Source organism: Mycteria americana, chromosome 6 (genome assembly GCF_035582795.1).
Source record: "Mycteria americana isolate JAX WOST 10 ecotype Jacksonville Zoo and Gardens chromosome 6, USCA_MyAme_1.0, whole genome shotgun sequence".
Classification (NCBI taxonomy): Eukaryota; Metazoa; Chordata; class Aves; order Ciconiiformes; family Ciconiidae; genus Mycteria; species Mycteria americana.
In genome coordinates, this window is record NC_134370.1 from 69,554,522 (window position 1) to 69,579,177 (window position 24,656).

At 46.8% G+C, this 24,656-nt stretch overlaps 1 protein-coding gene across 4 annotated transcripts; it reads right to left on the reverse strand.

Annotated features, from left to right (window-relative positions):
* Window positions 1-1,454: 1,454 nt before the first annotated feature.
* ANP32A (acidic nuclear phosphoprotein 32 family member A) lies at window positions 1,455-24,555 on the reverse strand. 4 transcript variants are annotated; one of them, XM_075506431.1, is made up of 8 exons: window positions 22,906-23,123; window positions 8,140-8,289; window positions 7,868-7,990; window positions 6,109-6,307; window positions 5,804-5,902; window positions 4,120-4,217; window positions 3,049-3,109; window positions 1,458-2,836 (listed from the first exon to the last, which is right to left on the reverse strand). In XM_075506431.1, the coding sequence occupies exons 1-8, from the start codon at window positions 22,987-22,989 to the stop codon at window positions 2,775-2,777; spliced, it is 876 nt and encodes a 291-aa protein (XP_075362546.1). In that variant the 5' UTR covers window positions 22,990-23,123; the 3' UTR covers window positions 1,458-2,774. The 4 variants fall into 4 exon arrangements, with proteins under 4 accessions (XP_075362544.1, XP_075362545.1, XP_075362546.1 ...); XM_075506428.1 differs by lacking the exon at window positions 22,906-23,123 and adding an exon at window positions 24,423-24,555 and having other exon boundaries at window positions 1,462-2,836; XM_075506429.1 differs by lacking the exon at window positions 5,804-5,902 and having other exon boundaries at window positions 1,455-2,836; window positions 22,906-23,108.
* Window positions 24,556-24,656: the final 101 nt, after the last annotated feature.

Sequence of the window (24,656 nt, forward strand, 5' to 3'; positions counted from 1 at the left end):
TCCCAGCAGGATTAGTGCTTCAGCAGAGCTGAACAGCGAACAGGGCTCTGCTTCACTGGGAAAGCAGTAAATACTAGGCATGGGTAGCAAAGGTCTTACTGCTGCAGTTTTCTTTGAGAAACCTAATTAATTCCAAAGTAAGCTTTGAAACCATTAACAGTACCAAAGAGAAGAGTCACTTAACTGACACCTGGGCCATTCACTGCTCACAGCGGGTGAAGAGCTGGAGGGTTTCTGGGTGCTTCCAGGGGAAGAGGAAAAACTGCTTTGCAAGCCAGAGGTGGCTCAGTAAAGCCCATGGGTGACAAAGGTTAAACCAAATGTCACTTCAGCATCACCGCGTGAGCCTGGTATGGCTGCATCTTCTGCATGCAAAGGGGACGTCCATCTGGGCGGGCTCGTTTGCTACGTCTCTGGGACCCAGAGAGGCTCATCGTGCAGGAAAGGTCAGGTCCAGTCGCTGCCGACTCCTTCGAACAGCTCGAGTAGAAAGCTGCGTCTTTGGAAAACTGAGTTTCCCAGTATAAAGCCAAACTGAAGTCTTAGACTAAGCCGGTTTAGAGTGACACGAGGGCTCTGTTTGGGTTGTAGCTCTAGAGCCGCTGGCCCTGCCCGTGTTACCCAGGGCTGGTGGCTGCTATTTGCTTTGTAGGAGCCTGACCCTGCCCTGCCAGTTCATGGTTTCGGTTTCACAGCAGCAGATCCTGGCTGGGGAGGGAGCAGTTTGCCCGGTTGCATTTCCTCTTAAAAAAAATACAAACACCCCCCCATCCCCCCCCAAACGCTTCTGGATAGTGTAGTTTCCCACCTCCAAGAAAGGCATGTTTTTTTCCCAAAGAGATCCAGTTAAGAAGGAGCAATACATGATCTTCCACAGCTTCTCGCGCTCTTGCACGGCACAGAAACTTAATTTTAAGTACACGGTATATGCTGCGTGCTATGCCGTTCACCTTTAATGCACAACTCGTTCACAAAAGAGGAAAACGCGGAGACTTAGCTCTGGTCTGGCAGTAAGTCACAGCAGACAGCCCTCGTCTCGGATGACCACAGCTCCTAGATATACTAACCCAGAACTCACACACCGAACCACAGCACCTCACTCAGACGAAGGAAATCAAGAGTTCTTTCTTCTGGGCCTGGATAAATAGGGATAGGATTAAACAGTAGAAATGAACACACTTAACTGCAATAATCATGCTGGTAACACAGAAGAAACCCTCTTTCTGAAAGAAAAATGGCATACCATTATTTGCATTAAAGCCAAAACCTCTCCCTTGGTTTCACCCAACCATGGCTAAGAGTAGTTTTTATGGAGCAAAACGTATCATCAAGCTACTAAAAATATCAGGGAATTTACCAGAATAGCTTAGTAAATGCCTTTTTAAAAAGGTATGCAATTCCTTCCCAGTGGCCCATTTTACTCAAATAAGCCACAGAAAAATTGTATAAAAAGATTTATTGAAATTCATCAATGACAAACAGACATAAAACTCAAAAGTTTGGCTCTTCTGGGAAAAAAAACTGTTGCAAATGTATTTATACAGATGAAATATTGACTAGGAAATACAAGTCACTTCTAAAGCTATTTTAAAGAGGGATATGAAAGTAAAACTGTACATTCACTAGGTATTTTCAGTCATTTTACTGACTTCCACTAGGTAAGAAAATACAATTTTGTATTAGTATCTCGTGCTTGAGTGTATGAAAAGAAACCTCCTACCCTACATGCTGAACTGCCTCCTGTATTTAGGTTTGTAAAAATTTTCAAAGTATATAGCACAAGTGGAAGTAGTTTCTCATCACTTAAAATTGACTAGGTGTTATATATTACAGACCAAAATAGTACACACCTTATTTAAAAGGGTTGAAACATTTTTTTATTACAATTGTCAAATTCATTTCACTAGTAACTCAGGAATTAGGAACACTTTTTATATATATTTATATATATATTTAAATGCCTGCCATTTTCAGTGTATTGGCTATACCCTAGCCAAAAAAAAACCAACCCAAAAACAAACAGAAAGGAAAACACACAACACACAAGGCGGGGAAGGGGGGGAGATTGCAAATTCACCCCACAAAACCAGATCCAAAGGAACACCCCAAAAAAACCCAACAAAAACATTTGGTCACTATTTACAAACAGCAAAAGAAAAGGTACCTACAAAAGCAGGGAAAGCATTGGCTGAAAATGGCAGTCATTCACGGACAGGCAACAAATAAATCACTTTATCAATATGCCATTCTCACACCTGTTGCTGTGGAGGGATGCTTCGCCTAGATTTGCAGCATCCCCCAAAAAATGCTTACAATGTATTTAGTGACTGGCAGCGGTGGAAAAATCCCAACAACCAACACTATTCGGCTGTCTCGGAACAGAGTATGTGTATTTGGGGTATCATCCACTGATCTTAAACTTTTTTGTCTTTTTTTTTTTTTTTTTTTTAAAGATGTCAAACTATCCACTCCGATAATAAGAAACAAATTACCACTTGGTTTATACTTACTATTGCAGTTACAGGGACTAAGAGAGGGACAAAAAGAAAAAAAATTAAAATGAATAGGAGGAGGAGTGGCAGTAAAAATAGTATTTTATTCCCTTGCCCACCCAGTCTGCTTCTCCCTCTCGTTCCCACAGCAACATTACAATCAGAAAAAAAAAAAAAAAAAAAAGAAAAAAAAGAAAAAAAAAGGTTGGGGTGTGGGGAGGGGAAATACAGGGTAAAAACAGTCAAATCACAATAGGAAATTTTCAAAATAGGTTATTCAGTTTAGTCGTCTTCATCCCCTTCGTCTTCAGGTTCTCGTTTTCTCTTCTGTCCCCGCTCTTCATCTAGAAAATAAAACACAACTTGAATTACATGAGTGCTCCCTCATGCTGCTGAGAAGTTGAACAAGTTCAACAAGCTTCTACTTTGGCAACTGGCTTGCTATCAAAGGAGCAGCAATACAAACATGAGCCTGCTTTTTAGAAAATGGTATTTTACTTTTTAAAAAAAATGTTATTATTATTAATCTCTAGCAAAAACTGGATTACTGCCATACCGGGCTCTTCTTCATCTTCATCATCATCTACCTCACCATCGTTGTAGCCTTCTTCATCCTCCTGGATTTAAAAAAAAAAAAAGGAAGGATTAAAAAAGTCGGTTTCAGTGCAGGACCTTTCACAATTTGGCAATACCCAACAGCATTTTACAACAGAGAGAAAGTCCTTGAAGCATCTTAAACAAAAACCAAACAAAAAGGCAGACACTTCCCACACACTTACATAAGTGCAGTTTTTTGCTACAGTATAACTGGACCCTGGCCCAAGTTTCATTGCAGAAAATCACAAGCAATCATAGCAGCCACTTCTAGCTTCAGTGAGAAAATGGTTTTATACTTCATGCTGATATGTAGCTGCAGATTGTTATGATGTCCTGAGTTCAGTAAAACCTGACGACTGGTCAGTAGGAGAAGGTGCATGTTCTAGGGGCAGAGAGAGTTAAAACGCAAACAGACATCTCCAGAGCCTGAGGAGCTGCTGTTGTTTTTGAGAAGAGGCTGACCAACCATTCAGCAGTGGCAGTTAAGTATCTAAGATTGTTTGGCCGGAGGACAGATAATATGACCTCCTACAGTCAAATTTTAGCCCCTTCCCAGTGCTTGCACTAACAGCAAAGTCTCAGCAGACTGTGACTGGCTCAGCACACCCTACACACAGGAGCTGGACCACCCTAAGAATTTAAGCATCCTGAAGAATCACAAGGTACGTGCCCAAGGAGGAAGCTTGCTCTGAGAGCACAGGGTCAGTAAGTCACGTACCACGCTCTTGTCTGTACGGAGGCTGTAACCCCAGCCCTTCGAAGGCACCACAAACTAGGTCTGCAGATGTTCCTGATAGTATTTTTTGACAGCCCAATAAACAGAACGATTTCATGTCAATGGTCACTAGATGGCAGCTGGCTCATAGACAGGCACGCCTCAAAGGGCCCCCCCCCCCATGCTTCTCAAGTAAAAAAGAAAGCACACGCTTCAAGTACTAAAAGTCTCCAATATTTGGTCCCTTTCTTGCCGAACTATTCCCAGTTAGAGCATGTTCACTCCACACCCGTTATAAACTGCATAAATCCTTACCTCCTCTTCTCCGCTCACATCCTCCTCTTCTCCTTCCTCCTCTTCCTCCTCATCTTCTTCATCTTCTACTACCTGAGCATCATCATCATACTCCTCTTCTATACAGTCAAACAAGATTAACCACTCAGACATTTAAAGTTTACTTTTTTCCAACACTGCCACCTGAGGTATGACTTCCTATCGACACAAGGAGCAAACTGCAAGCATTGCTGAAGGGCAGTACAGAATTAAAGGCAGCTCTCCAGCTGCTAGACGGGGCTAGATGTAGTCCTGTGCCTCTTCAGCCTAGTGACAGGGTAGTGTGGCAGCTGCACCCATGGTCCGAGCTGCTCTAGGGCTGCAGGGGCCTTGACAGTAAGTCACGGCAGCCTCGGGATTGCTTTAGCTTCAGCTGCTCCGGCTCCCACTACTAATATGCATTTTTGAGCCCGTGGGACACTTGCAGCTCTTCATCCCCAAGTGTCCATCTGCTCCCACCAGGGATAGAGCAGAACTTTACAAGCCAACCATGCACTGGGAACCCTCCCCAAGGGAGGCCTCCTGCCTTTATGCTGCCAGAGCAATCCAAGAGGCTCACACACAATTCATCTTAGGGGTTTGCAATCTCTTTTCAAGAGGAAAGAGATTAAATGCAACTAGCCCAAGCAACAAACCAGAAATTGTTTTTCCATGCTGCAGGAATGGTGTTTTGGAGCTTTTTCATGCATTTGAATGCAGGCCCAGACTTGTGCTCTGATGAGGAGAACCTGTCCCTGCTGAACCTGGCCGAATGCACCACTCTGCCAGGCACTGCTGCAGCACTTGCCCCTCTCACCAGAGCTCGCATTCAGCACTCGAGGGAAAAGTGCAAGTCCAGCTATTTGCTTTTGCTGTGCAGCTGGGTTTGAAGAGTCTAGCAAATTCCCCCAACTCAGCCAGAAACTCATCCGACCAGTACACTGACGCCTCCGAGTGCCGTCTGCTGGGGAGGCAGAATGGCACCTACAGCTCAGTGGGACCCACCGTGCATTTTCCTAACATTAAAAAGTTCCCTGCTGCTTCGTTAGTGCCTTTCACAGAGCTTGCCCAGGCGCCTTTCACAGAGCTTGCCCAGGCAGACTTCAATACACACACTCTCCTGTCTTCTGCCCGATCCCAACTAGTTCGTTTTGCCCTCACAAGCAGCTACAAACTCCCTATTAGTGTCTTGGCTCCTTTACTTAATTCCTTGACTCAGCTACTTTTTTCTATGCCCAAGCTGGTTCTCCACCCTACCCTTCTCCATCAGGGTCTACACAACTGCTCATACTTCCCCAACTGTACTGTTCCTGGAAAACTGCAGCATGTGCACGCCATCCTTTCTTACCCATTTCTCCCTTACGTCCTCATTCCCAGGGGTTTACTGGTCCCTGAAGTCTTTCAGTGTCTTACTGCTTGTCTTACTCCTCCTGGCCCCTTCCTTCTACCACCCTTTCACTCCCCACCTTTCACTAGAGAGAAGACTGAGAAAGTAGCTCTTTCAGGCCCTGCCCATTTCCTCTCCCCTCGTTCCTTCAGAGGACACTGAGACACTTCTGCTTTACATCAGTCAGGAGCTGCTGGGGACACCCCTCTCCAGCCAACGAGTCAGAGCTGCAAGCAAAACATACCACGCAGCATAACAAACTTACAACTTACGTACACCAAGCAGCACAAATTCACATACCATCTTCATCTTCCTCCTCGTCGTCTAAGCCCTCCACGTAGCCCTCTGCATCAGAGTCCGGCGCTTCTTTGTCATCCCGATCTTTCACTAGAGATAAGACTGAGAAAGTAGCTCTTTCAGGCCCTGCCCATCTCCTTTCCCCTCGTTCCTTCAGAGGACACTGAGGTACTTCTCCTTTACATCAGTCAGGAAGGAGCTGCTGAGAACACCCTTCTCTTGCCAACAAGTCAGAGCTGGAAGCAAAATGTACTAGGCAGCATATCGATCTTATAACTTACGTACACTAAGTAGCACAATTCACATACCATCTTCATCTTCCTCCTCGTCGTCTAAGCCCTCCACGTAGCCCTCTGCATCAGAGTCCGGTGCTTCTTTGTCATCCCGATCGTAGCCATCGAGGTATGTGAGTTGCGGGAGGAGCTTGAATACGTTTTCTCTATAATCGTTCAAGTTGGTTACCTCGCAATTGAAAAGATCTAGACTCTTCAGGTTTTCTAACTTTTTCTGCAAAGAAAGAGAAGTCTCTGAAGTTCAGTGTTACAATAATTCTCTACAGAGCAGAGAAGGCAACAGCAGCCAGAGTTAATGTGCTCAAGAGCTTCCCATGACAAAAGGGTCATTTTGCTCTCTGCCTACTAAATTGGTGTGGAACAGAAATCTGCAACGCCTGGCCATTGCTGCTTTGGTATCCGAGAGCGGAAAATGCTCTCTCTCAAGTTCAGCATCTCGCAAGTAGAAGACTGAAGTTTGGAAAGAAGTGATGGTGCAAAAATCACACATGCTGTGAGGGGCCAAGCTAAGAATAAATATTAGTCCAGTCAGTTATCCCAAAAGCACAAGGCAAGGTATTGGAGCCAGCAGTCGGGTATATTTAAACTACCACTTTCAATGGAAGAAGAAACAAGACTATTCTTTGGACACAAGAATTTTGCTAAGAGAGATTTTAAAAATTTTAATGATTGTATCTTAGCCTTTGGCAAAATGAAAAAAGGCTTAGCAATTGAACAGGAAGTAAAATCCTGTTTTGTGGTGGGGTTTTGTTTTTTGTTTTTTGTTTTGTTTTGTTTTTTTTGAGGAGGAGGTGGTCTGCATTGCCCACACCACTTCAAAGTACTAACAATACAAGCACAAGCAGTTGAGGATTTGTATCAAGTCTTATGAAATATCCCCCTTCAGGAGTTTAGCATGTAGAGCAACAGTGACATCAAGAAAACAGTAAGTCTGAAACTGGGAGCAGTTACAATCCTCTCTCTCATCCATTTGCTACATGAGTTTAACTGCTCTGCTCTCCCCTTCTGCTGGGGGAAAAGAGATCCAAGAGGAACTCATCTGAGAACTGCTCCTTGAGACATTTTAAGAGCAAGTATTTGGAAATAAGCATGAGCTGGAACACTTCATTTCTGGAGAGCAAAGGACACACAAACCAAAAACCAAATAGCACTAGTAGAATTGACACTTGGATGCTTTTTGGAACCACAACCTGACAAACTTCATCTCAGCACTTGAAATAAGAAGCATAATGACCGTGAGCAGGAGAGGTGATAGAAACCAGCAGGAACGAGTTGGAAGCTCAGCGACCTCTGCCCCGCTGCAGCGAGCAAACCCATTACGGAGGCACACGGTGCTGCAGCTGGTTCCCACCACCACCAGCACACGCCGCACCCCTGGGCAGAAGCGGTGGCTGGCGGTTTTAGACCCAACACTTTGGGGAAAACACACCGAGCTCAAGCAGAGCGTCTGGGAGACAGACCCACAGCCCACGCCACCCCGGAAAGCTGCGGAGCTTCCTGCAGCGCCTGCGGGGAGAGCCCAGCCCCGGCGGCAGCGGAGCAGCAACCGCTAGAGGGAAGCAGCCGCTCACGCTGCCGGCACAGCCCCGGGGCAGGCTGAGCCCTGGGGCAGGGCTACGAGCCCCAGGGCCAGGCTGAGCCCTGCAGCAACCCGCCCGGAGAGATAAGCACCGAAGACATTCCACTGCAAGTTGCTTTGGACCATTCCAAGCCCAAAACGCCTCCATTCATCACAAAATGGGGTGCGATTTCAGCCTGTGCTGCATCAACTTACCAGCGGTTCTATTGTACCGAGATCTTTTATTTTGTTGCCGCTTAGATTTAGATGCGTGAGGTTTGGACACTTTTCTGCCAACACTTCCAGTCCTCCTGAGATTCTGTTGTCGCTTAGCTCGAGCTAAAAGGCACATGAACATCTTGAGTTTTTAGTGCAAACATGTATCACAAAGCAGTTTGGTCAGCTAAATTACGTTTTTATACAAACAACTATTTTACATTCGGTGTAGTGCACAGAGGGAGGGATAGGGCATAGGACATTTTATTTACCTTCTTAAGTTTGTTTAACTTTGGTAAGTTTGCAACTGAGGTTAAGCCTACGTTGATTGTACTTAAGAATTCCAGCTCTTCAAACTCATCTGTAAGGCCTTCGATTTTGCCTTCGTATGACCTACAGTTGTCAAGAACGAGTTCTTTAACCTGGAAAAAGAACAATGCAAAATGCGTATCAGGCATTCTGCGTGGAGGATAAAGGTTTCATTCACGAGCAAAGGATGACACAGATCAGGCAAAAAATGAAAGGTATTCCCACAAATTGGCAAGTATGCCAAAGGTTATTTTCCGTGCCTGACCTCTACCTTTTGCTGGCATGCCAGGTTACCAATGTTTCAAAAACACAGATATTTGGCTTTGCTTCACCTGCCCACCTTTGTGTTGTTCTATAAATGGTGTAAACAGTTCAAAAACATGAATCCTGGCCTAACCGATTTGGTTGTTAGAAATAACATCGTCTTTGCTATATGCAAGCAATAAGCATTGTAAAAAATATGAAACCAATCTATTTTCAAACTAACCTACAACTTTGACGCTCCATACAACTCGCATGCTATTACAACATATCACCAGTTGTTAAAATAGCTTCTCTCTGCATGCAAAAATTATTCGAGCTTTTCAAGCGTGGAGAGACCACTGTCTGCTCAGACACTCCTGAAACCCAATGGCAGGCACTGGTGATCTTAAAGCAGGTCTCGCTGGAGCCTACCCTCACCCCTCCTCATTACAGTAGCTTGATGGTATTTTAGGGGAAGATCTTCTCCACGGAGGCAACTCCGTTCTTGGGGAATTACAAGGGATGCGTCAGATGATGCTGGCAGGGGAGGTTCAGTGAACATAGCTGCTGCTGCAGCAGTGTACCCCTTATCTCCCCCACCATGTTGCAGTAGGGAGGGTCGAAGGGAGAGGTGAAGATAATGTCACCATGGGCCTGAGCAGCACAGGACCTGCCTGTCAGCCAAAGCTGGGCAGCCCCACCGATGCGTACAGCAAGTTGCAGGCTGCAGGGTTTTGCTGGGGTTGTTTGTTTTCTGTTTGGTTTTGTTGTTTTTTTGGTTTTGTTTTGTTTTGTTTGTTTGTTTGTTTTTAAATAGAGCACCACTCTTTTTGCAGGTGCTGTCTCCAACAGACACAAAACAACAGCATCAATGCAAAAGAGCCCCTAAATATGCCCCACCCTGAATAGAACTGCTCCTTTTCACCCTAAAGCCAGGTCAGCCTTACGGCATTCAAGTCCCTTAGTAGCCAACATGAGTTTTCCTGGGCTCTGGGGAAGCTCTGCCAGCGAGGACTATGACTCCACAGGAAGGGCCCACCCATTTGGGGAACATCCAGACATTTTCACACCGATAGTGAATTTCTGCAAGTTATTTCTCCCCTATAAAACACCCAGGAAAATCCACCCTTCTGCGTGCACTGCAGACCCCGTCCCGTGCCTGAGGCTTGGTTACAGGTTTGGAAAGGGAAGGTGTGCTGCTTTAAGCTGAGGATAGGATAAAACAAGTCTGCAAGAGCAGTGTATGCAGAAACATGAAGCAACTCTTCAGTTCACACCAAGGACAGTTAATATGCAAATATTTAATTTTCTTAATTTTTTTTATTACTGTAATCCTGCTGCACAGAGAAGAATCCTATGTAGTTTTATAGCTCCAAATAACATCCCTAGATTTCTAATTAAATCCCAGGCACTGAAGTCAATAGGGAAGTCAGCCCAAAGCAACATGAGAGTACAAGTGATTCATTGAGAGTAGGAGGATCAGCGTTAGACAGGAAATACATTTTCCAAGACTCTACAATTTTCCTAGAAGAATTATGATCGGGAATGACTACACAAAAGTCTTCCAGAAGAATTTTAGGCTGATTAGAAGAAACCAAGGATCAAGTCAAATGCTCCTGATCCCACATACATGTATCCCACTGGGGGGAAAAAACAACCAAAACCAAACTATAAAACCCCCTCTTTGCTTTGAAATTCAGACAGCAGGAAAGCCATGTTAAAGGCAAGCATGCGTATCTTCTTACTGTAACAGTATTTAAGTATCAGGATCCTCCAGCGAGATCAATGGCGGGACAAATATCGAGTTTTCTCAGTCATCTGCTTCACGCACACACAGAGCTCCCGCCAAAATAAAAAAAGAAGGGGGGAAAAAAAAAAAGGAAAATAAAAGCAGCTCCACCCCAAACCCAGGCTGTGCAGCAGCTACATTTCCCCCTATCTGTGTCCTTTCTCACCAGCACGCGAGGCCCCTGCCTGCCCCGTTATCTCCCTCGGCCAGCGAGGTGGCTCATCCGAGGCAGCACCCACCTACGGACACGTTTCAGAGCAAGGAGGGCGAAGGAGACTGCTGTGGTGCCGACCGCACCGCGTTGGCGTACGGCTGGAGAGCCTGGAGGTCTTTTTTTGCCTTATCCTCTTTGCAAAGGAAGTTTGCAAGAGAACATACAGGAAGATGAAGCAAGGCGGGAGGGAGTTCAGGGAGGGAAAATGCTCGCAGCTGCAGCAGCCAGCAGAGTTCAGGGTCAGCTCTGGCTTTGAGCTATGCAGCAGACCAAAGGCACAGAGTGAAGCTGCACCTAAACCTCACCCTGAGAAAGAGCCCATCTGTCCTCACCCCAGGAGGTGGGACAGCCCTTCATCCTCCCCAAGGGCAGGATGGAGAAGAGGCAAACAGGGAATTGGACAAAGCGTCACAAAGCTTCCTCGGGGGTAGAGAAGTGATTTCAGTGGGAGTTGGAAATAGCCATAGATGCAGAAGAAAAACCCTTTAATATGGTGGCAGAAGAGCCAACCAGCTTCTACTTTTAGTTTGCTCTTTTTAGTGCAAGACTGCTGTTTCCTCTCTACCTTTCAGAAAACTTTGTTTGCTACAGACCTGCAATGCTCTCTTCTTTGCTGTGCCCAGTACCAAGACAGTGGGCAAAGGTACAGTCAAAAAAACTCCAGAGGTAAGCTATCATGGAATAAAACCGGCCAGGTTTGCAAGTGGTAGAAAGCTTGGTCGAATGGAAGAGCTCGTTTAGGAAACAGCAGAGCACAGGCTCCTAACGCTCCAGAAGCACAACCGCAGCAATGTAATTTTGGTGCTTACGTGGTCAGAGGTGTATTAACACACTGAATCGCTTCTGAAAGAACATGACTCCACAAAATAAAATTCAAGTCAAAATTAAGATGGCTTTACGTTTGAAGAGATTTAAGAATCCCATAGAAAATACACGCGTACAAAAGGAGGATGAACTGGGCTCGTGGGGCTTCTCCCAACTTCACTGCCATGTGCCTGCTCACTGCTGCATCGTGCCCAATTCTCTTGCACGCAGTACAAGCAATAAAAACTACCACCAGCTTATACAGTTTTTATAAGTATTAAAATTACCCGCAGCTATTTGCCCACAGCCTCCCAGCCTGCGGTCTTTCGCATCCCACTCTCCTCCCCTTCCACTCTGACTTGCCATCTCCTCCTTAAGAACTTGCTGTTTTGCAGTTAACCGGAGAGGCAGAACCGTCCCCCCCGGGAGAGGGCATTGCTTTCCAAGGCCCCTCCGGGTTATTAACGGGGCACTTTTCCAAGGTGCTGGCTGCTGCACAGAGGTCTCCTCTCAAACCTTAGGCCCCTTGTGAGGATGTTGGGCCTCTTCAAGGCACACTACAGCCTTGACAGTTAGTGAGCACATAACTGTGTCAGCATACCGAGAGGGAGAAGTGGAAAGGTGACCTTAATAAAGCTACCTTCCATCTAAAACAGCTCACTACCACAAAACTGTGACAGAAGGAGTAAAAACCTATTCCTCATTTGTTTTTCAGAAGTCTCTGTAATTCTAAGGAAAATCCCAGCTCCTCAATCTCTCTCCAGACATCTACTGAACCTCCCTGAAAATGCACAGCGAGACTACAATTCTTACATTTCTTTCCTCATATTCTGTCACCAAAATGCAGAATAAACCTTTGCCTGATGTAAGTAGCCTGGGTGAGCACCCTTTCTGAGCCTCATTATATACCTGAATGAGATGGGTGAGCCTCAGCTGGTCTGAACCAATTCAGTTGTATCACACTGCAGTCTGTGTAATGTTAGAGAGACGCAGATGAGCAGTCAGAATTAGGGAGCACAATCTGAACTCGTTTGGAGAGATCGGCTAAGGGAGTAAGTGTCCTCAACTAATTCGTGCTTAGCTGCATCCAAGACAGGAAGATTCAACTTGCAGAAGTTGTATAGGGTCAGCCTTATCACTGTCTACGCCGCAACGCCTAAGCAAATCAAAGCACTAATTGGAGTAAGTACTAACACAAGTAAGTACTAGTACAAGACAGACCACATGAGCTGTACTTATCTTTCCTCCCTCTCCCAAAAACCTGCTACATAAACAGTGGAAGAGCAACATGCCACAGGTAACCAACCACCACAGATAACACCGCAATACTTACCTAAACAGCTAAGAAAGCACCCGCAGGTGAGTGTCTAGCAGAAAACCTAACAAGCAGGTGGCTAGGTTGGTTCCCGTCGTACATGACCATGTCTTCGATAGCTTTTACGATAAGGCACCATCAGGTGCTTGGGGAGGGATATTACACATTGTACAGCTTCAACTGCCAAGCGTTCCTCGCCCAGCCTGCCGTTCTGCCTCGTCCTCTGCATTCCCGGGGTGGCTGAGGGCCCCGCTGCCCCTCTCCCCCATTCAGCGGGTGCCATCTGCTCAAGCAGGTGCTTCCTGGCTGTCCGCGTACTTCTGCTCGAGCGTTGCTCTGTGGTTTGCTGGTATCAGTCCTTAGTTTTCAGCAATCACACGTAAGCAAGTAGCTTGCTGCTTCTCCAACAAACTCTTCAGACCACACGCCTTGGACCTGTTCTGCTGTGGTCATCCCAGTTTCTATTTCTGATGGTCCCAGACGCTTTCGGCACATGACATCACATCTCTGTTAATGCACGCTGTGCTGTTAACTGTGGATTATGGCATCCCCTATCTCTCTTCATGACATCACACTACTGCTTGCTTGATAACCAGGAACTCTTATCTGCTTCCTAGTATGGTTACTGCATTAAGCTGTGTTCCCAAATGTGTATATGGTATCCTTAATATAGCCATGGGGTGTACTGTGAGACTCCAACCAATTCCTAGGGTACATACAGGCAACCATGTGTAAGCAGCCATGGGATTTCATGGGACTCATCACAAGTGACATCTGGGACTCACTCGCTGCGCACGGTACCCGGCAGGCCTTCCCCTGCCTCCCTTTCCCAGTGCAAGCTGCCTCTCTGGAAGGGACCATACTCTTGAGTTATCAACACATACACAATCAACAGACACACATGTGTCTAATTACACATGTCTATACACATGTGTATAATTACACACAGACAACTATTAAGCCGCACGTATTATGACCTTAAGCTTTAAGCTACATTTCCACTGTAACAGGTAAAAAGGCAAAGTCTCTACTTCAGAAAGCCTACAACCCATGGGCAGAGAGATCCATGAACTTGGGACTAAGTTCCTGAATCCCAGTCTGTAATTGAAGGCTTAACAAGGTAACAGGAGGACACAGTTGTGAATGTAATTTTAAAAGATAAAAGGCAAATTTACAAGTACAAATACCATTCTGCTGGCTTTACAAGCAGGAACAGCAAAGGCTGTAACATCTCATTTTCAGCCCAATGGACCACATGCTTTTGAAGTGTACGTTGTATATGGTACCCCCTATGACAGGAATATCCCACTGTATGGCATTTTCATCAAAAAAAGCAGGTAAAGATGATGGTGTCAACTCTGTCTTGCACTGTCCCCAGCTAAATGGTCCAGGGGGGAATTGAGAGAAGTCCTTCATACCTCTTAACCCAATGGAAATTTCATTTGGAGGAGGGCAGAGCTGTGGAAAGAAGGGAGGGGAGAGCAAGGGAAGCCTGCTGTGGTAAGTGGAAGCGAAGTCCAAATTACTTTTGAAAGCACAGACAGTTTTATCCTCTCCCAGATGCGCCAACATTTCTTCAAGACACCTGGGTTTCTGTCTTTGGGGGTTTTTTGGTCTCAAATGCCTGCATAGTCCATGCAAAGCCCTGCCATCGCTCCACAGCAAAGCATGACCGTTGCTGCCTACTGCAACCAGACTGCCAAGGATTGTGTCCTTCTAGTTCTTGTACTGTATTCTAGATCTGTACTCAGGCAGATTTTGGGGATCCTTGAGCAGAAATGGATCTCCTTTGGTTTCTATTCCACTTGATTTGTGCAGCAAAGTTTAAGAGAAGCCAGCCCTCCACAGTCACGACGTTCTCATTTGTTGGGGAAGGCATGGGTTTGACAAGGCTCAAGATAATGCCCAAGTCTTCCAAGCAGCCCATCATTCATGCTTAGCTCCACAGTGATGGTAAGGATATGATGTCCTCCATGCTCAATTTTACAAGCTTCCCCCACGGTACTACTGGAATGAGTGAAACGTTGCATAATTTTCATTTCAGATACCATCTGGAACGTGACTAGGCCAAAAAATGCTTGAACGAACAGCCTACTTAATACCTTGGGCTAACGAAGCTGCTCTGAAGGCTCAAAGACACGATGCAACTTCTGCTCCGAGATGGTCATCAAAATGTAACCAACCTGAAGAACTGAATTTTTTTTTTAAAAAATGAAGATGGCACCATATGCCATTTGCCACCTGCATTCAAGACAGATCTTCAGCCATGCTACGGCCCCCCTGAGACATAAACCCACAGCAGAGCCAGGCTACGCAAAGTTCAGCTCCTGGTGGAAAACAGCAAGAGACAGAGGAGCGCAGAATAATCTCTAGCCCATATTAGAGCAGCTCCCAGGCTGCTGTACGTCAATTAAGACACACCTCAAGAGCTGTTCAGCCTTTCCAGAGCGCTGCCCGTTTGGGCTGTGCCCCTTCCCACCTCTGGCGTGCTGCCGGCAGGCAGGCAGGGGAGGGAGGCAGGTGCCGTGGCACTGACTGCGCTGGCTTGGTGCCACGGGGGATTCCCCTTCAGCGGGGCAATCCTCAGCTGCTCCTTCTGGGCAGCTCAGCATTGCCCGGTGGAGATGCTCGGGGATGAGGATCTAGCCACAAACAGAATTAAATTTAACAGGGAAGGGAAAATTCCAATAGTGTTGACATCCTCTTCCTCCCCCAAGATACACAAGTAAAAAGCAAACCAGAATAAAGCTCACAGACACCAACCACAGGTGACAGCAGTAAAGTTTTTTTCCTTACCAAACCAACATGTGATTTTGGATTTTGATACATCCCTTCAAGGCTTTATTATGAGTATCTGAGATGAGATACATAGATTTGACTCACTTGCAGCACACGTCTTAAACTAGTTAGCCAACGACCATTTACCTTGCACAGGCTGTGGTCATCATCGTGTCGGGCAGCGAATCTGCAAATGCAGGGGCAAAGAATCTGCAAATCCAGGGGCAGAGAAATGCTGCGCAAAAACCAGCAACGTAACACAAACCACTTCCCTTGGGATACGGGGAAGAAATCTAGCAGCCAGAGCACTTGAGAATCATATTAGCAGAGGCAGTGACTGATGGCTGGGAAGGGATGGGATTAATGCATATACCTTGTAATTTTGAGCAGTGCTCCATTACCACCATTACGGACACCAAGTACAATGCAGAGCCTCACTGTGGCTGAATGCCAGGCGCCTGTCAGGACTTCACAGCAGTTCAGGCTGAAGTTTACAGGATTTCCCCCAGGCACACTCCCCACACCTGAACAAAGGCATCCCTTCCACCAGCACTCTGCAACTGGCCCCTTCGATACCAAGCAAATCACAACTGCTGAACAAAACAGCTTCCAGCGCAACCCGGTTCAACGGCAACCTGCTCCACTTCTAGCTGTTATACCCATTCAACCGAGCTCTAACACCAAATTCTTGCAACAAGGTCAAGTGAAACTACTACTGGACCTCAAAATTCATCTAGGGTTTCTCCAAATGACACGACCCCATCAAACTTTCATATTGGAATTCCTCTCCCGCATCTCTTTCTTGGAAACTCCCGCCAATACTTCCGAACACTTCAGAAGCCCAAAATTGATCTTCCAGCATCATGCCAATACAGTTTTGGTGCCCCTTATATTTTTCACTACAAGGACCAACACGCAGGGACATGCACAGATCCCGATACTGCTGTCTTTGAACTATAATGCCATGGTTCTCATACAGTTTCACTCTGCATTTGTAAGCCATACCCTAGCAAGCACTTTGTATTTAATTTAGTTGATCTAACAATCACATGATGAAGAAACTTGGACTATTTTCTGGATTGCAGCTCTGCATGGCTCTCAAACCTTAATGATCCAGCATGTTTGAGAAGAGTGCCCGGGGAGAGGAGGGACTGTGCACCAGCTCCTAAAGCTGGAAGAAGTGAAGTGCCACCAACATGGTACCGAGCCACCAACAAACGACCGGAAGAGGAGAGGGGAAAACCAGGATTCACTCCCAACAAAGATGCAAGCAAGGAATTGCATGAGAACATTTGCCTAGGAACCAAGAACAATCCAGTGATGACAGGGACATCTCAGTGAACATCTGTCACAGTCTTCACTCAAGCATCTTGTTAAATTGCTGTCCCCACGTTCAAAGTGATGCAGTAAAACAGCAGTTTAAAGCCACCTTTTAAACTCCCCTCAAGCTGGGCTCTGTTTATGTTAACTCCCCCAAGGATGAGCACAGTTAGTGTCCTCCTTTTGCTGGCCACTCTGCATGCATGGGGACCCTGCATCACCCCTGCTCCGGCAAAAGGAAAGGAGCACGGGAGGAAAGACAGGAATTTTTTGTTGTTTTGGTTTGTTTGGTTGTTGTGTGTGTTTGGTTTTTTTTTTAAATCAAAGCTGCTCTGTGTTCAGAGACAGCTTAAGGCTGCTTGCATAGCTCAGAAAAAAATCTGGCTCAGTATCAATACATTTACTTTTTTTACCCTCTAATATTTTACATTGCATAGCTATAAACCCTGAGAGCAATACATATGGCTCCAACTAATTTTATGTCCCTTCGCTCTGTTCTGTGAGAAACTAAAGGTCCAAGTGAAATACGTAAGTGGCAGAAGGTTGAAGAGTCTTGGCAATTCTGACTACGTCTTACACTCACATCTAATTACGAGGCATCTCCAGTACTAAAAAACCTCCAGAAAGAATAATCTACCGTTGTCTTTCTCGAAAAACACCCCCCAACCAAGAAACCCCATGACTCACATAAATATACTTTCACACATTTACAAGGGTCAGTATAGCCATATGCATAAGCAACACACTAATTAATAAATCGAGAACACACTTTAGGGACACGGAAAGCTGTTTCATTCAAAAGCATATAGCTAGTTTTCGTTTTTGTTTCCACTGTTAGCAGCATAACTCTGTAAAAACTCCAAATATTTCTTTAGACAGACTGTTTCAAATACATAAGTGATTAAATTGCTTGATCTTTGCATTAAATGCTTTTTAATCTTCACATTAATGTTGCTTGCTTCTCCCTTTCCTACAGATGGTATCACATACTGGCAGAGCACTTTGCTCTGCTCCCGGCTGGGGTGGGTGACTTCGCACGGGTCACTCCAGCTCCCTGTCTCAGCTCCTCTCTGAGAAACAGAGTGCCTGATACCACTTCCAAAGGGCTTTTCATTCACTGCCAGCTATTAATAAATAAAACAGAAGCAAAACACGAGATTGCATTGCACCTTTAATATGAAACTTCTTCAGCTGGAAATTTTAAGCATTTAGCTGAACCGCTGAGTTTGTTCAGTTACACGTACTCCGAATTGCCCTCAGCAACAAAGGACTGATGTGGAGACATACATAAAAAAGAAACACTGCATTTAAATTAAGACTAATTTCAAGAGCTGCATATTTAATATGGAAAGCAGCCTCTGAAGATGTCAGCTGCTATAGAACGCATTGGCAAATCCTACTTGCAGAAGATAAGCTTTTCCTAGCTTTTTTATGGCTTTGAAGGGAATGTGTTCCCTAGACCAAGTTGATGGACAAATGAGTGCTCCAATAGAGAGCACAACTTTTACACAGTGGCGTAAAGGCAAACCACTGAGGCTTTTTTTTTTTTGGAAATATTTCAAAGGTCATGCTTACATACGCAAGGGCTTTAGGACTGATTTTAGCAAACTAGTCAAAAAATACAGACTACGTATTTACTAGCTATTTTGTCTGAAGGACAGCAGAGTAAGAGAGGAGACAAGAAAAAATTATATGCAGAACAAGTCCAGTAGTGTCACATAAATAGCGGAGAAGTGTCCATCACTCCAAAGCACAACAAAAACATCACTGCTCTCTATTCCCACTTGAGACTTGCACCTCGCTGCAGACACACAGAGTTTGGTTCATCGAGCTGAGCTGTTTGTCAGTCAAGACTGCTGAAAGCCATCACGCGCTCCGCAAATGGCAAGCCCGCCTCGGCGGGTGGCAAGGAGAGGACCTCCCTCCCTCCCTCCCTTCCCAGAAGCCTGGCAAGTCCTGCTCCCTCCCAGGCACGGCGCTGGGATCCTTGTAGGCGCCCGGGATTCTGGTGTGCAAACCAGAACTGCTCCCATAACCTTCCCTGACTTTTAATTCATTCAAAAAAATGTTCAAGACATCGCACCCACTCATGTTTCACAGGTCCAGTTCTTAATTTTCAGCTTCTCCAACTTACTGATACCTGTACCATTCCGGCAGGAGGATGGGGGAGTAATCCATAGAATGAACGAAATGGGAAGAATCCATCAGTATCAGCCTTACGGCATGTAAATATTTAAGAAAACAGCCACTGATATTTGTGCCACCATTCAATGTACATTTAAAGATGCGTCACTGATGTAGATAATACGGTCTTTTAAATACAGCAAAAGATAAAATATTTTAAAAGTCCTAAGTCCCTGCACGTGATTAATGGTACCTTGAACCACCCAGGAGTTTTTGGTGTCCATAACAGCAGAAAGGTATATTCAATTTATTGCTATATAACACACAAATCCTACTGCAAGGATGGATTATAATAGCTAGGCTTAACCTTAAAAGGTTTGTACTAAGAAGCTTTTTCTTTTTTCTCCTTGTTTCAACAACTTGTTTCACTTGGTGGGCAGGACAAGAACACTTGTTTCTTCAGGAGATGTATTTCCTGATGGACAACACAATTACATCAACTAAACCCCAGCTATTTCTCTTAATGCATTTTTATCAAGCCAGTATTTGGACACACACTGGAATCGTTCAGAAAATTTTGTAACTGTGACTGCACTTTACATATTGCTGGTCAAAAGGGAATTCTCAGGAGTTGAGGGTTAAAAAAAAAAAAAAAAATCTAGCGTTGCTACTTTCTAGCAGCATCACAGAGAAATGGGAAAATTCGGCAACCAGTTTTAGATCCATATACTGGTGTTTTTCAATTCTATGTTCATAGGTCCTTTCATATGCTTAAAACTTGGTCCAGGTTAAGAGAAGGTCCAGCCAAACACCTCCCTGGTCAGCCCAGTAGTCAGCTATGAAACTAGTCTAAATTTCAGTGAGGCCAGCTCGCACATCACACCCGTTCTCCAGCCTGATTTTTGTGGGCTGCAGTCCCTCCAAGATGAGCATCCATCCAATAGGATACTCATTTTACAGGTTTGCACCTGGAAATTCAGAGCCATGAAAATCAGCCGTTACGCAAAGTTGGGAAGTTTGCAAAAAAGACAGCTACTTCTTTGTACATTTACACCCTGCTGTCAGCTACGTAAGTGGTTAAGTGATACAAGTCTGCAAAAATCCATGATAACGTACACACGCCGCACAGTTTGTACGTGCTGGTCTCCTGCCACCCCAGACGCAACCATATCCCTCTTTGTTTCAAACCTAGAGTACATCCCTTTCCCATTTTGAGGTTGTTCAGCCTACGGAAAGTAAAAGAAGTATGTATCTGCACCCATACGCAAGACCAAAATATTTTTTTAAATGCAAGTCTTTAAAGTGATGTGTATCACTTTAAACTCTTTACTGTTACTGCAAGTATCACAACAAGGAACTAGCTTGGGGAAAAGAGCCTTTTTATTTATATTCTTCATTTGAAAGAACACTTTGTATAGATGCTTGCACCGTATTTCCCTTCAGTGTTAAAATCTCCAGGAAGCCAGAGAGAAATCAGACCGTCAAGTAAGTTTTAAAGCGTAACAGAGAGTAAGAAGAACTGTAAGAAATACTCAATGTCACAGTCGGTATTCTATCACTGTCACAATCTTGAGCTGATAAGGCACTAAATCCTCAGCCTAAATGAACTGGCGTGGTAGCGCTAAACCAGAGAAGATGAGTTTTGTGCATAATTTCAAAAAAACCCTACCTCCATATCGCATGGCTGAGAAGAGCCTTAGTACTGAGCTTGTTTACCAGTCTTTGCATTTTCCTAATGAGTTTACAATGGGACTCGAACAAGAATGCCCACAAACCTGCCCAGGTGAGCAACCCGTCTGCGAGGTCAGTAGTTACACCACTACCGGCTGACGGCTCTGGAGGAAACCCACGTAAAATAATTGTACCTGGCCAATTCTAGCAGGTAGTTAATTATAACAGAAACCCACGTTGATAAGATAAGCAAAGTGACAAAGGCTACAGCAAGTGTGCTACCATAAGTGACAGTAAATGTCATGGGATAAAAAGTTGAAATATCTGGGCAGAAAGTAGATGCGTAAGCTCAACGCTGGCTGTACAACACACAGAAAAAAAAAAATTTTCAAGCACCAAAACCCCAGACCTCTCACCAGCACTGAATTCATATAGAAATGAAGGGAGAATTAAAAAAAATAATTAAATAACAAAAAAGAGGCTGAGGAAGAAAAGGAAGAAATAGCTCCTACACAATCCACTTCAGGACATTTATATTATGTTTTATTAGTCAACATGTAACCTTACAGGATTATATGACTTAACAGCTCGAAGTAGCTAGCTCAGCCGCACAGTAGCACACAGTATTCTACACAAGAACCATATGAACCAGATCAAACTATAAAGTATTAATACAGGCTCAGAAAGAACCACAACACCTTACCAACATCCTCTTATCTAACTTTGATTTGCACAAAGTTTTGATCCTGCACATTCTGATAACAGGATCTATTAAATATAAGATGCACCACAAAACTTAAGCACACGTTGGGCAGAAGCTCCAAAACAAGTATATTCACGGTTATTTTCACCAAGATTTATTAACATCACACTTAGAAGTTTGAAAAGAACGCTCCCCCACAGAAGGAGGAGAAATACTGCCTATGTATTAAAGCAGAGACTAACGAAAACAATTCACAGAACCGTCCTGTTCGTGCCCAAAGACTTACTAAAATCCATAAATAAATGACATGGGCATTAGAATCGCTCCTAAACCCCAGCTGCCAGCATTTTACCCAAAGCACTAGCTGGATTTAGCTGAACTTTATTTTAATAGGTATTTTAGAGAAACAGACTTCAAACCGTACACTTATTTATATCCACTTATATCCATTTATATCCATTATTATATCCACAACACAAAAGCACGTGCACACATCTGTAATCAATGGCTTTACAAAGCAGACTCTAAACAGAACAGCATTCCCAAATGGCATCTCTATCCCCCTTCGTATGAAACCAGAAAGATTTGGCTTTATAACGGAGGTGATCACCTTCACTACCTTAGGAGGACTGATACACATAATTCATTAACAGAGTGAAAGGCTAGCAGGTAAAAAGAAAAAGCGACAGGATAAATAAGCTGTATTTTACAACTAACTGCTGTAGATTTCTGAGCTACTGAGGAACAGTGAACCCCCACCAGATCAGAGCTCTCTCAACTTTCTTTGGCGTAAGCCAGAACAGAGCAAAAACTGAACAAAATCCAAGCGTGGAGTTGCAAAACGAAAAAAAAAAAAGTCCAGTTTATACCTAACACACTTTGGATCAAGTCTTTAAACCGTAGGTCTGTGTTAAAATGGTGAATAAGCCTCCAGCAGTAGGAGCGACGGACAAATCGACCAAAACTAGGGAAAAAAAGGCCAAAAAATAATTTAAAAATTAAAAACAAAAAATTAAAGGAGCCCCTAAAGCAAGAGACCTACCTTCCCGCAGGGCCCTGCCCGGGAAGAAGGCGTATTCCCAGCGCCGCGCTCCCTGCCCGGGGGCCTGCAGGGGCACCTCACCCCGCCGCACGGCACCCCCGGCCCCGGCCCCGGCCCCGCTCCCGCCCGGGCGGGCGCTGCCGGGGCGGGGCGGGCAGGTGCGGCGGCGCTGCCGGGCCGCTGGGGCCCGGTCCCCGCAGCAGGCCGGGGACAGGGAAGGCGGCCTCCCCCTGCCCCACAGCGGCACCCGCGGGATTAAATAAAAAGAATAACAATTAAAAATAATAATAAAGGGGGGGACGACGACGGCGCCTTTTTACCCTCCTGGCTCGTCCCGCTGCGGTCGTCACGAGCCTCCTCCCGCCCCGCGCTCGGCGGCGACGGCGGCGACAAAATGGCAGCCCCGGCGGCTGGCAGTCATGTCGGAGAGGGCGCCCGGGCGCCCCGCCGCCGCCCGGCCCCGCCGCCGCAGTGCCGGCGGGAAGGCCCCCTCCGCCAACGCCTCATGTCGCACTTCCACACACCGCCGCTACCCCCGGCCTGCCGGAGCGGGAGCCGCCGGTGGCGGGCGGGCCGGGGCGGCGGGGCTCCCCTCACGGCCCGGCGGGGCGGGCAGGGCCGCCGCCCGCGCCCGGCCGTTCCCTCCGCCGCAGCTGAGGAGGAGGAGGAGGAAGGGGGGGGAAGGGGGGGGGGGAGGAAGAAAAAAAACATGGCGCCGCGTCCTACTTGCGGTGTGGCGCTGGCAGCGCGGGGCTGGGAGCGGCTCGGCGGGGCGGGGGGGCTCTCAGCGGCCGGCCCCGCTCGCCTCATTGTGCCCCCCGCGCCCGAACAATGAGCCCCCGCGGGCCGCGCCTCACCGCCCGCCGAGGACGGCGGCGTGTGCCGCGGCGGTGGCGGGAGCCCTCCTCCCCCCCCGTCCTCCTCCTCCTCCTCCTCGCCCAGGAGTTTTTAAACTTTAAAGAGCAGGTTACATCGACCTGCCCGCCTTTGTCCCTCGGACACCGCGCTCGGCCACCGAAAAGCCGCTGGGCCGCGTCCCGCCGCCTTGCCTCCGCCCTCCCCCCAGCGCCCCCCGGAGAGGTACGTTCCCCCCTTCTTCCCCTTCCCGTTCCCCTTCCGCGGCGGCGGCGGGGCCGGGGCACACCTCACCCTGCCCGGCCATTATGCAAGGGCCCGGCGGCGGCGGGCCCCGCCGGGGGATGGCGGGGCGGAGAGGGGAGGGGAGGGGGCTTCCCCGCCGCTGCCCTCAGCCTCCCCGCGCCCCGAGTTCGCGCCCCGCCGGAGCGGGCTCGGGGCCCCGCCTGCCTCCGGGCACCCCCGCCGCTGACTCGTTTGGGGTGGGTTTTTTTTTTTTTTTTTGGGGGGGGGGGGGTATTTTTTTGTTTTGGTTTTTTTTTTCCCCCCCTCCCCCCCGACAAAGTTTTTCCCTCTCTCGTTTATTCCGCCAGACGCGGAACAACAACCTGAAGTCCAGCCCCGGGGGAAGGGGGAAAGGGGGGGGGGGGGGGGGGGGGGAGAAAAACACGCACACGCACACATCCAGCCTTTTTGTGCGTGTGTGGGGATGGAGGGGGTGGAGAGTGCGTTTATTTCTTGCAATATTTTTTTTATTCAACGCTCGCGCTACCGGCGGCGATACCCGATCGCCAAAAACGCTAAGCAATGGTTTAAAATTCTTTTCTTTTATCTTCTCAGCATCTGGAGAGAGGGAGAGAGAGAGAAAGGGCGCGTTCATGAGGACTACAAAGTTACAAATATGGCTCCCCAGTCTCTCTTGCCTGATCACTGCAAAGAAATGAAGACGCACTTTAAACTAAACCATTTGCAACTCACTCGCAGTCCCTGTCTGCCTCTCCCTGCCCAGCACCCAGTACAAATATTTGCGAACTAAACACGCCAAGAGAGGAGCACCAACTTATTTTTATTTAATGCACGGCGAGCCCCCTCCAAGGCATCGCACACCGGCAGAGTCAGGAGCAGCCTCTAGTTTCCCCCTAGACCATAACGCGTGCGCCTTCGGGCACCCCCAAATTGGGGTGCACAGCCACACACACACACAGGTAGGCACCTCAAGGGCAGCACCGGCCCCGCCGCCCCCCCGCCGCCGCCGCCGCCGCTCCCCCCCCCCCCCAGCCCGAGCCCCGCGGGGTTGGGATGCACCCCCCCCCCCCCCCAAAAAAAAAAAAAAAAGTGGGATGGATTTTTATTATTATTATTAATTTTTTTTTTTTTGCATTGCTTACATCTGAGGGTGTCCTGTTCCGCAGCTCTAAGTGGATCCTTTTCTTCATGTCCATGTCCGTGGCTGGCGGGAGTCGCTCGCTGTCCCCGGCTCCGCTTGTGCAGTGACACCGATGGAGACCCCCCCAAAGCCAGCGCGGTGAGGGACTTTGAGGGCTCAACCAGCTCCGCTCGGAATCCCGAGCCCCAGCACCGCGGCGAACACTAACCTGATAACTGCGGAGGCGGGCGCTCCC

What these genes read in the sequence shown, in the direction of transcription:
- ANP32A (XM_075506431.1), bottom strand. Translation starts at nt 22,989, where the DNA reads ATGAGGCGAGCGGGGCCGGCCGCTGAGAGCCCCCCCGCCCCGCCGAGC. An exon ending in AGTTAAACAAACTTAAGAAG is followed by an intron (nt 7,991 to 8,139) that starts GTAAATAAAATG and finishes TGTGCCTTTTAG; the next exon opens with CTCGAGCTAAGCGACAACAG. An exon ending in ATGTGAGCGGAGAAGAGGAG is followed by an intron (nt 3,110 to 4,119) that starts GTAAGGATTTAT and finishes TTTTAAATCCAG; the next exon opens with GAGGATGAAGAAGGCTACAA.